This window comes from Hypanus sabinus, chromosome 27, assembly GCF_030144855.1.
Source record: "Hypanus sabinus isolate sHypSab1 chromosome 27, sHypSab1.hap1, whole genome shotgun sequence".
Lineage (NCBI taxonomy): Eukaryota > Metazoa > Chordata > Chondrichthyes > Myliobatiformes > Dasyatidae > Hypanus > Hypanus sabinus.
In genome coordinates, this window is record NC_082732.1 from 23,115,717 (window position 1) to 23,131,336 (window position 15,620).

The 15,620-nt window shown below is 46.9% G+C and overlaps 1 protein-coding gene across 1 annotated transcript in view; it reads right to left on the bottom strand.

Annotated features, from left to right (window-relative positions):
* epha2b (eph receptor A2 b) overlaps positions 1-10,760 on the bottom strand; it is a 46,383-nt gene extending 35,623 nt beyond the window's left edge. Inside the window, exons 1-3 of the mRNA XM_059951943.1 lie at positions 10,534-10,760; positions 5,881-5,948; positions 3,921-4,581 (exon numbers count right to left, since the gene is read on the bottom strand). Of these exons, the coding sequence (XP_059807926.1) occupies positions 3,921-4,581; positions 5,881-5,948; positions 10,534-10,618 (814 nt within the window). The 5' untranslated portion in view covers positions 10,619-10,760. The remainder of the gene's footprint in view (positions 1-3,920; positions 4,582-5,880; positions 5,949-10,533) is intronic.
* Between the last annotated feature and the right edge of the window lie 4,860 nt (positions 10,761-15,620).

Here is a 15,620-nt window from a genome sequence, read left to right on the forward strand (position 1 = left end):
TCCCTGAAAAGTATTGATATTGGCTGGGGTCACCCGCCTTGTAAAGACACTGCTCAGAAAGCAGCAATGGCAAGCCACTTCTGTAGAAAAATGTGCCAAGAACAATCATGGTCATGGAAAGACCACGACTGCCCATGTTATGTGACGTGGCACAAACGAACTAACCTACTTATTTATTTAAAATTATTGTAATAATAATAATATTATCAGTTTTTCATCAATTCTATTGCATTTCTATTTTCTACTGTGAATGCTTACAAGAAAATAGGAACAGAGCTCCTCTGTCTCAGAATGTCGGCCAACTTTGACATGGCCTTGAACATAGTTGCGCTGCAGGGCAACACGTGAACAGAATTTAGAGAAACGAGGAGTAAACGTGTGTCAGGCAGCATCTATGGAGATTCTTCTGTTTCTTCCACCAGAACTGCAGGCTATCTTCTGTATTTTTATTTCAGATTTGCAGCACCTGCGGTATTTTGCTTTTGTGTTTGAAAATCCATCAAGCGTCTTTCTATTTGATATCCCGGGACTCCACAAGAGCAGATCGACTTCAACAAAAATCGACAGTCAGTATTGGAGGCCACTTGGCCACACAAAGCAGCACAGTGGCAGTCAATTCAGTCTCTGCCTAAGTATTCTACCTACGACTGAACATTGACAATGAGTGGGGGGTGGGGGGTCCTTTCCTCATAAGTATTTTCTTCCCAGTGGGCAAGACCTGCGTTGCACATTTAAAGTTCAAGTGCGTAGATCCCATGGACGTGGAGCTCGACAGAACCAGTAAACGCCGCGCCTTTGTCAGTCACTCTACCTCTGAAGAGCAATGAACTTGCTTGCTTTGCAAAGGAAGGATATTCCACGGGCCAGCAGCCTGTAATTAGCTGAGTGGTGCACAAAGGCCCGTTGATGCCTCAGCGTAGGAAAAGGGTCGATACACAGGCTCCCTACGGTCAGGGCTATTCTCTCCGCCTCCTCAGGGAAGCAGCGCATCCACATTCTTTGAGCAGAGGCAGCCGCTCCCAAATGGACTAAACACCTGGGAAGCAAGTCAATCATTTATCAGACTCTTGACTCCTGACTGAAACACAGTCATCTAAGAGGCTACATACACTGTTTCTGAGCTTTTAGAGTCCAGTACAAAAACTGCCCTTTAAACATACTTTGCCTGAAAACAGCACCACAAAAGGGCAGATACTCAAAATCTACAGTAAAAACGAAAAATGCGGGAAACATTCAGCAGGTCAGGTAGCTGTAGACTGTTCCCAAACTTTCAGATTTTATTCCCTGGAGAGAGTCAGGGGTCATCGAACAGTATCTGGGGATCCAGTAACACGCCCCAATGCACTTGGAGACTCTGATGAATTCTGAAGAACTGATTTGCTTCATTCTATTAGAAATCTGCTTGAACTGAAGGAACAAATAAATAAAAGGAGAGAGATTACATCAAACTGACAAAAAAAATCTGATCCAGTGCTGAAAAGTTCCGCCAAGGAACACAAGCAGAAAGAACACCAGCACAAAACAAGCCAGGCATTATCCTTCCCAGAGGAAAGTTGTTAACAAGGACACTGCAGCAAAGTAACTAAAATAACAAAGCCAAAACAGGATAAAGGGATAAGGAGAGTAAGTGGATTATAAGGGGCAGGGTTATTGACTTACAACTGCTCCAGAAAACTCTTTGGTGCTGGCAGGGTCAGCAATTAACCCCACCAACACAAGCCCAAACTAAATGGTTTAACATTCCAACTTCACCAACACAGCACCGGGGAAAGGAAGATCCCCGAGATTTCTCCCCCCTCCTCTCTGACAAGCCGGCCAGCACAAAGCAAGCCCCTTCTGCTCCTCAAAATCCTCCCCTGTAACTTTTCAAAATCATGTCAAATTCAAAGAGGAGAACCTCCCCCAGTAACAGGCCGGCAAATCCTGTGGAATGCCTGTTTATTACATGCCGTTATGGAATTTCACCAATGCACAGAAGTAGGGCGAGTCTCCATAAATCACTGATGAATGATGGAGGCCATATCTCATGAAACAACCTCACCGCACAACGGTGCCCATTGTCCAATGTATTCTTTCTGCAGCTCCCTTCCCTCCCCCCACTCCCACCCCATCCCCCTCCCATGCAGACCTCGTGGAAAGCATTTCATCAAACTGAGCATCAGCTCCTGTCTGCAGAACCACCTCCTTGGGTTACACCCAGGTGCAACAGCTCCTGAGATCAGAACCCAATAAATCTCCGCGCAGTTTAAAATAAAGCGGATTGTGCACACACGAACTCTGCAAGCAATGCACTGTTTATGCAGCAGATAGGGCATATCCAATCTGATAGGATCAGCGTGTTCATTTCACTCAGCGGCCACTTTATTAGGTACACCAGTACCCCTGCTCGTTAATGCAAACAAATAATCATGGGACAGCAACTCACTGCGTAACAGCATGCAGACACAGTCAGGAGGTCCGACCAAACATCAGAATGGGGGAAGAAGTTACGGTCAGTAACTTTGACCGTGGAAAGATTGTTGGTGCCAGATGGGGTGGTTTGAGTATCTCAAAAACTGCTGATCTCCTGGGATTTTCACACGCAACAGTCTCTAGAGTTTAGAGAGAATGGTGCAAAAACCAAAAAGGATCCAGTGTGAGTGAAAACGCCTTGATAATGAGGAGAATGGCCAGACTGGTTCAAGCTGACGGGAAGGCGACAGCAACTCAAATAACCACGTGTTACAACAGTGGCGTGCACACAACATGTTGAACCTTGGAGTGGATGGGCCACAACACCAGAAGGCCACGAACATACACTGAGCGGTCACTTGATTAGGTAGAGGACATATCTGATAAAGTGGCCACTGAGTGCGTTCTGCTTCCTCAATCTCACACCAGAAGTACTAGCGTGAGAATAGGCAAATCCAGCATTTCAGAGGTGCACAGCAGAAGAAACAACAGCATCGATGCAAATAATACACAATTGCTGGCAGTTCAGTTTGAAATTATCATTGCTGGGCCAAGCTGTGGGAACTTCCTACTCTAAGCCATGAAGCGAGAACTGGAAATCAGTTGAGTCGCTCTTGATCAGCCAGCACAGACTAAACAGAGTGAGAGGCTTCTGTCCACTCCTAATCTCAATGATTCTTCAGCACTGTGGAAGTACCTTTACCACAAGAACTGTAGTGGCTCACCACCAATTCCTGGCATTCAATGACTGCTTAGTCAATCAACAGTGCACACGTCCCATTAATACACAGAACACAAGCAAATGATTTCATCTCATTTTTGAAAGATCAGGGAATTGAGGGCTATGGGGAACGGGCACAGAAGGTGAGTTAAGGGCTTTCTTACATTTAGTCTTAATTTTCTGTTTCACTGTTTCAATTTAACAGACAATATAAACAGAAGTACTGAACATCTTGCACACATCAGCTAATGTCTGCTTTCTCGAAGACTGGTGGTTCAAAATGCAATGGATATTCGTCACCACGCGCTTACAAACTCGAAATTCATTTCCTTGCGGGCATTCATAGTGGTTACAAAGAAATGCGGCTGGGCAAACAACCACTGTGCAGAATATGACAAACTGTGCAAAAACAATAGACAGATAGATCCAGCCACAGGTTGTGAAATCAGTTTCGTGTTGAGGTGAGGCAAGTTATCTTGAACTCAACTGATGTCACAAATTTGGTAAAGGTGGATCCTGCTGTGACCGCTACACGGGACATTGACTCCGGGGGCAGGTATGAGGGACCAGGTGCCATTCTCCTGTTCCTTAGTGATGATATAAAATGGATCGAACAGGACAATGAAGAAGAGGTCAGACACTACCCTTATCTGTCCCATCGCTCAGCTGCAGTCCTTCCCATTCCAAACTGCACTTGGTCCTAATTCTATCAGACAGGGAAACGTTTAATTTCAGCCGCCTTGCTTACCTTGGCATTTACTGTTCACCATCTCATAGCCAGCCTCACACACGCACTGACCGACAGGAACCAGCCACTTGCCGTCGGTAGTGCAGTGCATCTTCGGGGCCTCCTGAGCCACTGCATGGTCAATACAGGTGCCGGTAACTTCAGAGAGTGCTTGGGAATCTGCCCCGGCTGTCGTCTCTGGGAAGATGGCCATATTAAGCACCATGGATGGGCACTTCTTGTAGTACACCCGCACAGATATGAGGGCTACGCACGCACCGACGTCTTGAAATGCCAGGTAGAAGCCCTTCTTCCTCAGTGAGCCAACGGAACGCACCTCCATGTTCACCTTGACATTTCGTGAATTTAGGTCCTCTTTCCGTGTCACCTCATCGGGTGCAATGGTGTCAATTTTCCTGAACTGGCTCTTCCTAAAGATTGTCCCATAATCATAGTCTGACTCAGCGTAGAAGAGATTGAAGGTCTCCTTGCAAGTGGTGGCAATGCTGGGGAAGCTGTTGCAATCGCGCACGGTGAACTTGAGCTCGACAAAGATCCGCTGCGCCTCTCCGCGGTAGATCCAGTTGGTCCGTAGCCAGTTGTCCTGGTCACCTTCCACCACGTTGCACACACTATACATGTAGATGGGCGTGTTGTTCCACACATTCTGGAGAAGATCCCACTTTCAAGGAAAACGGGGAAAAAAAAATCGCCATCAAACAATGTTTCAAACCCAAGGATGAAAAGTTTCCCAGGCAAAAGAAACCAATCACCCACCATGCACCCCCACCCTCACATCCTCGACTCCAGTGGGAAAGAAACAACCTTCCATATTCGTGACAGCAGGCACTTGCAATATTCTAGAAGAGAACAGGGAACTAGTTCAGGTGAACCTAACATGTGTTTGACCTTGCACCACCACCCTGCTGGTATTTAATCTCTCACATTCCTCGCCCACAGCCTTACTGCACTTTATTTTCCTTCTCCCACTCTTCGCCAACTTTAGTGTGTATATGTTTTTCTTTCTCCCTATTTTTGGAAACCATTCCTCTGTAAAAATTGTCAAGCCCTTTGGGTACTTCCAGCATTTTCTCCTTTTATTATGAAGGAGAAGTGATAAACCCCTTCTGTTGGACTGTTATTAACCAGAGTTCTGTTCACCACACCCTGCTATCGCGAACACCTTGTGCAATATTACCATCACTTCTTATCTGGACAGTGTGAACTTGAACCATTACTGTGTAATATTACTTGGAAATATTGTCATCTCTGAGTTGTAAATCTTGCACATCTAATTTTTAAGGTGACTTTTTTTAATTCTTTGTTGTCTCTCTTCTAATATTTGTCTATCTGTGCACTTGTAATGCTACTGTGATACTGTAATTTCCTTTGGGATCAATAAAGTATCTATCTAATCTAAATAATGAGTATCAGAGGCACATCCTCAAGGATTAAACGTCGATTTCACTGAACTCCAGTAATTTCTCCCCGCTCTCTTTGCTTCCATTCCCCATTGTCTCGCCTTTTATCCCTTCTCTTCTTTTCACTCGCCCTTCACCTCCCTCTGTTGCCCCTCCCATGGTACATTGTTTCTTAAGCCCTTTACCTCTTCCTCCTATCCCTTCTCAGCTTCTTACTTCAGCCCCCCCCCCCTTCCCCCTAATGTGGTTTCACCTGGCAGCTTGTACTCCTTCATCTGGCTACCCCCCCACCCCACCCCCAGCTTCCCTGAGGAAGGGCTCAGTCTGAAACATTGACTGTTTATACCTCTGGGTAGATGCTGCTGGATCTGCAGGGTTCCTCAGTCACTTTGCGCGTGACGTTCTCAAAGATTAACCCACCAAATATCATACTGTGCCCCCCCCCTCCCCCGGAACTTAAAACTACAGATGCCGCCCACCCACCCGAATGGGTTAGGGCTCGGTTCGGAGATGAACTTGGGCCGTTTCATGGGAAGGGAGTGACGTGTCTTTGTACTTACAGCGGCATTGTACGGGTTGGTGAGCCAGCCGAGTTCTCCGTGCGCCGAAGCAAAATCCAACAGAACAACTGAGGGAGAGAAACAAAGACGTAATGTACAACATACTTCGAAGGAATGATTGTCACAAAGCTCTGTCTAGAATATCCAGAAATCGTTCAGCGAGGCACTGTAAAGAATCACTCTGTATGTGAACTACAGGCAAAGACGAAGCATTGATGTCTTGTGCAGGACATATATTTAACCACACGATTTTTCACTCAGACCTGACTCCGAGTCCCAGTGCAAAAACCCCACTCGGAGCTGGTTTGTACTTTGGGATTTACTGCTGCTGCAAGAAGCTAACTTTAATGGCATTTATACCTCATTTATGTATGCCTACAACAATAAACTTGAATAAAGATAGAGCTCAATACTCCTGACAATAAGCTGCAAAGAACCTCCCCCCAAAACAAGCACAGCACCCTCATAAACCCCTGCAGAACTCGACGCTCTGGCATCCCAGCCAGGTTCCAATGACCAGACCCAAAATGTTCTCCCCCCACCCCAGCCAAGACTCACTCCATTAACTCAGGTTCATCCCACCAACTCAACCTCACTTCACTCCTCAGTTTTCCCCCTATTTCTAAAACTTCCATACCCTGAATCTTTGAATTAATTAATGCTCAGGTTGGTTTTATCCCCCTCATCCATCTCCCTGGTATCATTATTTTTAAAATACCTGCATAGAAACCACTCATTTTTAAGTGAACTTGGCACCTAAACCTCCTGCAGTACCGTACTCTCCTCCCACCCACTATACAGGGATACACTTGCAGCTAATCAGACAGAACACAACAGCTAAATGGAGTGACCTGTGAGCCTCAGAAGGTCATACTGTAACCTGCTAAGGGTTTTTATTTGTTGGTGCATGAAGAAATCTCTATTTTACCACTGGACCTGTCAGAAGCCGTGAGGGTCCGACCTACATTCAGTCTTTGAACACTTGCACAGATTCCCTTCACCAGCTGGAGTGGAGGACCCCTGGTGTAAAACAGTCCCAAAAGTGGCAGAACAAAGACGACAGGAGATTTCTCTACCCCTCCCACAAACTGAATTACCCTTCTTATCCCGCTGTGGTAATCTGCTATTGCAGAGTCTCGATAGGTGTCAGCTGTTATCATCCCCATCTGAAGCGAAACTCAAACTGGTTTCTATGGCCAACGTCATTTTTAAAGACTTACATAGTCACATCACCTGCAATTCCGAAATTACAAATACATATTGTTAAAACACTAAATCAAAATATTTGCCTCCTTGTTTAGAATACACTCCAGCCAGTGGTATCCAGCAGTCTCAAAAGGCCTCTAGAGATTATTGCATCCACTCCCATCTTCAAATCTCCTATCTTTCCCCACCTAAAAAAAAACTTCATTCTTAATAAGCAGATCAGCACTTGGCTATACTTTCATTCACTGAACCATATAATTCACAATATCAAGGTGGCTAAACAGAAGAGATTTTGCAGGCGCTGGAAATCCAGAGCAGGACAAATCTGCTGTAGGAGTACACTTGGTGCTCCCCTTCACTGCCCCTTTGTCCCTCTGCCGACCTTTAATGAGTGTGTTCAAGACTACATTACGGGGGATTTACAGCACCGAATCCGCAATTCACTTCATCCACCAGAGCACTGGTTTTCCATCTCTGTTACATTCACTCCCTCATGGAAGCAGCACCTCTGCTAATGGTTCAACTCTAACCAGACTGAAAGGAACTGTTAACCATCTCTACAAGTGATGGTCCCTACTTTGTCAAACCCTCCCATCTTTTAGAAATCCCTAGGTTCAAAGGTCAGCTTTTTGCCGCCTTTCCGATCTTCCGTTACCTTCGCCGCCTCCTCTCGGATTCAAGAGAGTTTAAGGTAATTTCCATTATACAAGTGAAAAGGGGGACGAATAGTTATTACTCCGACTCCAATGCAGCGTAATGAAAACAGATTAAGATAAAGAATACGATAATTAAAAAAAAACACATTTCACAGAATGGAGAAAAAAATTAAAATGGGTCCCCAAGCAAGTTGAACACCGGAATACATAGCAATGCTTTTGTGTGGCGTAATTAAGTGATACAGCAGGAAATCTGGCCCCTCACCTCGCCAAATCTGTTCCAACCATTAAAGACCCGTTTAGACTAATTGTATTTTCCTCTCAGTGTCACACCCTCTATCACTCGGATTCAGAAATAAGAATGGTTATCACTGACATATGTCGTGAATTGTAGTTTTGCGACAGCGGTACAGTGCTAAGACAAAAACTATAAATTACGAGAATAATTAAATAGCGCAGAAAAAAAGGAATAACGGGGACGTACTCGTGGGCCGTTCTGAAAACTGAAGCGAAGGAAAGAAATTGTTTCTGAGTCATAATATCTAGATCCCAGGAGCCATTCACAGTGACTAATTAACCCACTAATCCGCGTCTCTCTGGGATATGGAGGGGGGAAATGAGCGGGACCACTCCACGCCATCTGAGGGAGAACGTGCGAACTCCACACAGACAGCTCTGGAGAGCAGGGTGAAACCCGGGCAACTGGCGACAGCCTTCTACTACCTGCCTGCACATTTAACATCCAGCATCTTCCGAGAGTTTTCTAACTTTTAAGGGAAACGGCCAAGGAAGTTAACAGGGGTGGAGTGGAGGGGCCGCGCCTTCTGAAATTGGATCTGCGGTGGAGCGCCTCTGGTTGCACACAGGGACCTCCCGACTGGAACGATTTAAACAGCTTTATTATCTGGTGCTCGGTCCCCAGGGAACAGTCTGGCCAACCCAAAGATAAAATACATAGCAGTGAGCGTGAGGGCAGACAGCAATACTCGGTTAAGTGCAGCGTGAAATTGTCACGTCGGTCGCTTCTGCAGTGTCCCGGTCTTCAGTTACACACTGCAGGGAAATATTACCGATTACCTAGACCAGAGGGAGCCAACTCATGCTGACAGTGGAACCTCGGAGAGCCAAGGGAATGCGAGTTTTCCCATTAATTTTAAGGAATCTCCAATCACTGTTCCTGGCTGGTTTGGACCCTCACGCCAAAAATCAACATCCAATCTTTTGGACCCAGGGAGACAATATGAGCACAATAATAACAGGGTTCATTCACTGCGGGGTACAGGTAGGATTCCGGCCTCATATCTCTCCCCCCCCCCCCCACCGGACTCCAGAAATCAGATGAACTCAGCCTGCAACAGGACGCCCGCGGAAATCCCCCGGGAATGCCTGTTGGTTTCACAGGAAAAGCGGCTCAGGAGCAAGCATTCACAACACTCACATCCTCCCGAGCAACACATTCGGGAGCCAAACGGGAAGACGCTATCACAGAACAGGGGAGAGCTTAACGGAACTCCGGCAGCTGCGTTTTAACTTTACATTTCCTGAAAACAGGAATAATGTTGTTTGTGGCTCGAAAGAATTTTGCGACAGGATGGGGCAAAGACTTGGAGCCGAGGAACAATTCCAGTGGAATTTAAGCGAGGGTACAAGCAGTGAACAATTTTGACAGAAGCGTATCACATCGCAAGAAGACGAAATGAAAGAGTAATTCCCCTCAGTTACGACACTGGGGTTATTACAGTCCGTCTCTTCCTTAGCCTGCTTATGTTTCCTCGTAGAAACCTGGACACAGACTCGTTACAGCTTCAAAGGGCTGAACCAATTCTTTGAAATCTAAACCAGCCCCTTCCATTTCACACTGCGCTAGAACTTCAAACACGGGAATTCTCGCTTGATTTTTATCACCCTGATCTGACTGGTCCCCCTCCCCCACAACCCATATTCTGTTTGCCACCTTGTACACGGTCACAGGTGTGGAAACCATCGCTGGTAGCTGGTGCCCAACCCAGTCCTCCCCGCGCACTCCGGAATACCTTAGCAGTGTGCTCTCGTCTCGCCTCGGTGCACCGCCCCGCATTTGGACTTTAAAATGAGGGACACCCATTGAAATCTCCAGCCCTTTCGACTAGAACGGTCCCGGGGTTCCAAACTGCCCAGCTCCCGACACAAGTAGCGCAGCGGTCAGGAATATCTCCTGTGGAATACTGGCCCACTTCAAGCGCTGACCGCTCTGGTGAATATCTCTAACAGTATCAATATTCGCATTCTGCACCGTTCCCCTCCTTTAAAAAAAAGTCTCGACCCCCTCCCCACCTCTAAGGAAAAGGCCCCTTCATGGCAGGATCGCGTCTCTTTAACCAAACTGAAAACTAAAGTGGAAACTAGGATTCATGGAAAACTCTCGATCTGTACAGACACCATCGATCGAATTGCCCCCTGTGTTAGAAGGTGAGATTTTAAGCAAACTTTCTGGACAGGCCGGTCACACAGACGGGAGGGAGCCGCAGGTGTACGAAACCGGACCCCCTCCGCTACAATCCAGCAGGAAACACACTGACCAGAGTGACACAGCACTCCAAGTAGGTTAAACTTTGTGACCAGCCCCCGACCCCAGGATCGAAGTGCTGGCGGGCGAGGACCAAGATTCAAGGCTCACTGAACGCCTTCCAAGAATCGCCGAACATCACCCTAAGAAAATCCGAAACTCCCTCCTTCCCAAATCGTAGTCAATCGGAACATCAATAATTAGGTATTAGCGGGGAGGTTAAGGATCGAAAAACTGTGCTCTTACCCTCTTTGGCTTGGAGTGTGGGGCTGGCTCGGGCGATGAGGAGCAGTGGCAGTAAAGCGGTGAGGTACAAGTGCCGCGGCTCCATTGCTTAAACGCCACCACCGTGCGAGTGTCGAGCAAACCTTGGGAAGAAGTTGCTGCAAACTTTTGCCAAAGTTTCATTCATGCCCGGTGACGTCGGCGTCCCGCCCCTCCCACCGAACAATGGAACCCGACCTGCAGACGTCCAATCAGAACACAACGACATTCCTGAACAGGGAGGGAGGGAGCTGCCGAGCCTCGCTTGAGAGTGAAGCTATTCCCACACTCCTACACGGCGTGTTAGTCTGTCATTACCCGCGGCTGAACAAGCACAGACAGGTCGGTTAAAAGCCCGGCGGCAGAGTTTAATTCAAGCTTCGAAAAGACTGGTGTTAGCCCCCAAGTCAAATCGCCCACTCGCCCCAAGCAAGCCCTACTTAGACCAGAGTCTTGTCCTCATATCGAAATCAAGAGTAATTGCACCATAATCACTGTTACTGTCAGGCAATCAAAATCACGATTAATTTTACACCTTTCCTTCCGCCTGCTTTCAAAAGGCAGCTCAATAGACTCTTGAAAAAACATTAAAATAACTACAAATGCAGGAAATCTGATTATAAACAAATACAAAATTCCGGAAAGAACCCAGGCAGCTTCTGCGGAAAACGACACCGCTGAAGTTTCAGGTCCGAGATCCTGATTCTAGGTACACTTTGAAAGGGCGTGTCTGACTCAAACCCTGGGCTTTGATCTGCGTTTCTTTATTACACTTCGGTGTATGAAAGCGCACTGAAACCGAAGTGCCAAATGCGGCCAATATAGAAGCAACGTGGACCCTGTCCTCTTTGGGAAGATGATCTCCCCCGCCCCATTCTCCTGCGCTCAGGCATTCCACGGCCAGTTTTACTGCCCGGTCGTTGGCCTGCCTATCATTAACCAGCTTGGTGCATCTGTCTGGGGAAGGTCTGGTCGTGGCGATGACCACTGAACGGTGTGTCCCTTGTCAAAATGTTTGAAGGCCCCCCAAAACTATTTTGTAAAGGGCCTGTTCCACGCTGTATCTCTAAATAAAATTTACAAAAAAAAACTTGACACCATGCAATGACTTGTGTGAGGTCAAGCCTAGCAACAGGAACAAAGGTCTCAGCCTGAAAGGTCTACTGTTTATTCCTTTCTATAGGTCCTGTCTGGCCTTCTGAGTTCCTCCAGCTTTGTGTACGTGTTAGCAGGAACCAACCCACTGGCTCTCTCAGACACCACCTACTCAGCTACTACAATCTTTCTCCCTGTTTACCCGTTATCAGTTTAATTGAATCTACTGTCCCTTCCCTAATAGATGGTCCTCCTAATTGCTCTCACGTTGACTGGTGGAGGGAAGCAATTGCCTGTGAAAGTGTAAATAAATAATGTCACCATCATGAACCTGGTCTGTGAGATCAGTCAAAGTCCTGCATGGTGGAGCTGACAACAGCCATCAGCGCAGCCTCAGCATCAACCTATTTCATTTGGTTTTATCCAGCGCCGAACGGGCCCTTCTTGTCCTGTGAGTTGCAGCGACCCCACCAATTTAACCCGAGCCTGATCGTGGGGCAGTCTACAACGACCTACCAGTACGTCTCTGGACTGTGGGAGGAAACCGGGACACCCGGAGGAAACCCACATGCACACGGGAAGGAACGTGCAGACTTGCTCGCAGCGAACGCCGGCGTTGAAAGTTCAAAGTAAATGTATTATCTTAGCACGTAATATGTCACCATATACAAGCCTGAGATTCACTTTGTTGCGGGGATGCTCAATAGAATAATAGCCATAACAGAATCAATGAAAGGCCGACCCCAAACTGTAATAGCGTCACGCTAAATGCTGCGCCACTATGGCGCCCTTCCACCATATTCATATCTTCAAAGGTTTGGGGTTAGTGCAGGAAGTGACGCCGGAGATCGGCTTTTATCTTGTTGAATGGTAAAAACACGTAGGAGGGTTTGATGGATTTCGAAATCTGATTGTGGAGTGGAGAAAACAAAGCTGTTCTTAAATGAATGAATGATCTTTATTGTCATTATACATAGGTACAATGAAACTCTGTTTGCCTTCCTCTCAGGCAATCAAACAAAGCGGCAGATAAAAACAAGACAGTAATAGAAAAACGGTATTAAATAGATAAGTAGCAGAAAATAAGTTGCAGCAGCGCCAGAATATCACAGTAATGCACAAAGTGCCGTTAGTGCAAGTATTTGAGTCACAATTTCAGTCATTGTTCTGTGGGAGTGGTGTGATAGAGGCCACAGCTCTGGGGTAGAAGCTGTTCCTCAGTCTATTTGTTCTGGTTTTTAGTGTCCTGAACCTTTTGTTGGACGGCAGCGGGTCAAACGGAGTGACCGGGGTGTGTGGTGTCTCTGGTTATGCTGATTGCTTTCCTCCTGAGTCTGCTGGAATAGATGGTGTCCAGTCCTGGGAGCTCCATCCTGACAATTCGCCGGGCCGCCTTCACCACGCGATGCAGGTCTTGTCGCTCAGCGGCTGTGCAGCTGGCACACCACACTGTGGCGCTGTTGGTCAGGATGGTTTGAATTGTGCTTCTGTAGAAGTTAAGCAACAGCTTTTGTGGGAGTTTGGCCTGTTTCAGCTTTCTGAGGAAGAAGAGTTTTTGTTGTGCCTTTTTTACAAGCAGCGAGGTGTTGGTGGTCCATGTCAGTGAGATGTTGGTGCTCCATGTCAGCGAGGTGTTGGTGGTCCATGTCAGTGAGGTGTTGGTGGTCCATGTCAGCGAGGTGTTGGTGCTCCATGTCAGCGAGGTGTTGGTGCTCCATGTCAGTGAGGTGTTGGTGCTCCATGTCAGCGAGGTGTTGGGGGTCCATGTCAGCGAGGTGTTGGTGGTCCATGTCAGTGAGGTGTTGGTGGTCCATGTCAGCGAGGTGTTGGTGGTCCATGTCAGCGAGGTGTTGGTTGTCCAGGTCAGCGCGGTGTTGGTGGTCCATGTCAGCGAGGTGTTGGTGGTCCATGTCAGTGAGGTGTTGGTGGTCCATGTCAGCGAGGTGTTGGTGGTCCATGTCAGCGAGGTGTTGGTGGTCCATGTCAGCAAGGTGTTGGTGGTCCATGTCAGCGAGTTGTTGGTGGGCCATGTCAGCAAGGTGTTGGTGGTCCATGTCAGCGAGGTGTTGGTGATCCACGTCAGCTGCTTTGACAACATAACTCCAAGGAACTTTAGGTTTTCCACACTTTCCACTACCTCTCCATGTATATGGAGGGGGGGGGTGGTGTACTCTGTCCTTTGATCTCCTGAAGTCAATGATCATCTCTTTTGTTTTAGAAGTGTTATGGACCAGGTCGTTGTCCTTACACCACTCCGTCAGATGATCCACCTCGAGCTTGTAGGCTGTTTCATGACGTGTGTGGCTTCTGTACCTCCTACCCAATGGCGGTAATGGGAAGAAGGCATGTCCCTGAGAGCGTAGGTCTTTAATGATGGGAACCACCCTCTTGAAGCATCACCAGTTGATGATAGGGAGGGTTGTGACTGTGATGTCACCAGTTCAACCTGTAAACTTCTGCGATCCTGTGCATGGGAGGCTCCAGACCAGGCTGAGATGCAACCAGTCAGAATACTCTCCACCTGTATAGGAATTTGCAAGAGTCTTTGGTGACACACTAAATTCCTAATGAATGAGAGGCTCTGGTGTGCCATTTTCTCCATTGCATCAATATATTTATTGGGGCCAGGACAGATACTCTGAGATGGTTGATGCCCAGGAATTTGAAGGTGCTCACCCTTTCCACCAATTAGCACCGCTGTGGGTTCTCCTGACTTCCTCTTCCTGAAGACCACAATCAATTATGTGGTCCTGCAAAATTTAAAAATATTATGAAATAATAATGGCAAACTAATTGACATCAGAAGGGGTTTCAACTAAGCTTGTCCTGTCCAAATTTGCCATACTACATTGAAAAAGTGAAATGTGACATTTTGTTTGCAAGTTTTAGATTTCTCTGTGTACCTAACCCCAAACGTTAATCTGAATAACCAGTAAATTGATTCATATTCTGTTCTGTTTCTCGTGTAGTCTGTTCTGTCGTGTGCTTTTGTGATATCATTCTGGAGGAACGTTGTCTCATTTTTTAACTGAATTGCATTTGTGGTTTGTAAATGACAATAAACTGAATCTGAATCTGAACAGATTTTTCTTCTGATAGTTATTTTGGCATCACTGGTACTGTCCTATCTTTGAATCCGTCTACTTTGAATGATAATAGAGAAGGCACCGTATAAACTGCAGAATGAATTGTGGTGGAGTTGTGAGCAAAGCAGACATAATTGCAGAAAAGTTATATTGACTTTTGATTAATAGCGGTAATTTGCAAGACTTTTCTTTCTGAGAGAAAATAAACTTAAAACACAGTTTACGCTTTGTAAAGCTTGCTGCAGCTGCCCGTGGTCCCTGCTGAGAACAGGCTGCTCTCCCTCGTCAGCCACTGGATATCATTCTTCATTGTGGACCGGGGGTGACTGGGGCGCAGTAGGGCTGTTTCATTCCTTTCATCATCCAGGCTGGGGTTAAATGCAGCTCCAGGGTTGCAGTTGCCTATTGTTTGACCCTCTGCCTGAAAACTCTTTTCCAGCTACTGAGCTGGGCCTGTGTCCATGATCTTCACACCGGCCCCACCAAATAAAACCACCACCTGTCCTACACACACCACTGTCCCTCTGGAACCTACTGCACAGCCCTCTGCAACCCATCGCAACCTTCCAGCCAGCTGCCAATCCTCGTCTTAATTCACCACTTCCCCATCCTACAGCCCCCCCCCATCCAGAACTGACCCCTAACCCCCATCCAGACTTCAGTTTACTTCATTTGTTCAAATTAAATTTAAGTTCCTGGCATTGTTTACAAATGATAGGGTGCTACAGCACAGAATCAGACCCTTCAGCCCATCTTGTCCATGCTCATCTAGACTTCTGCCTGCATCCGGACCATAGCCCTCCATACCTTTCTCATCCATGTACCTATCCAGACTTCTCTGAAATGTTACAATTGAACCTGCATCTACCACTTCTGCTGGCAGCTCAT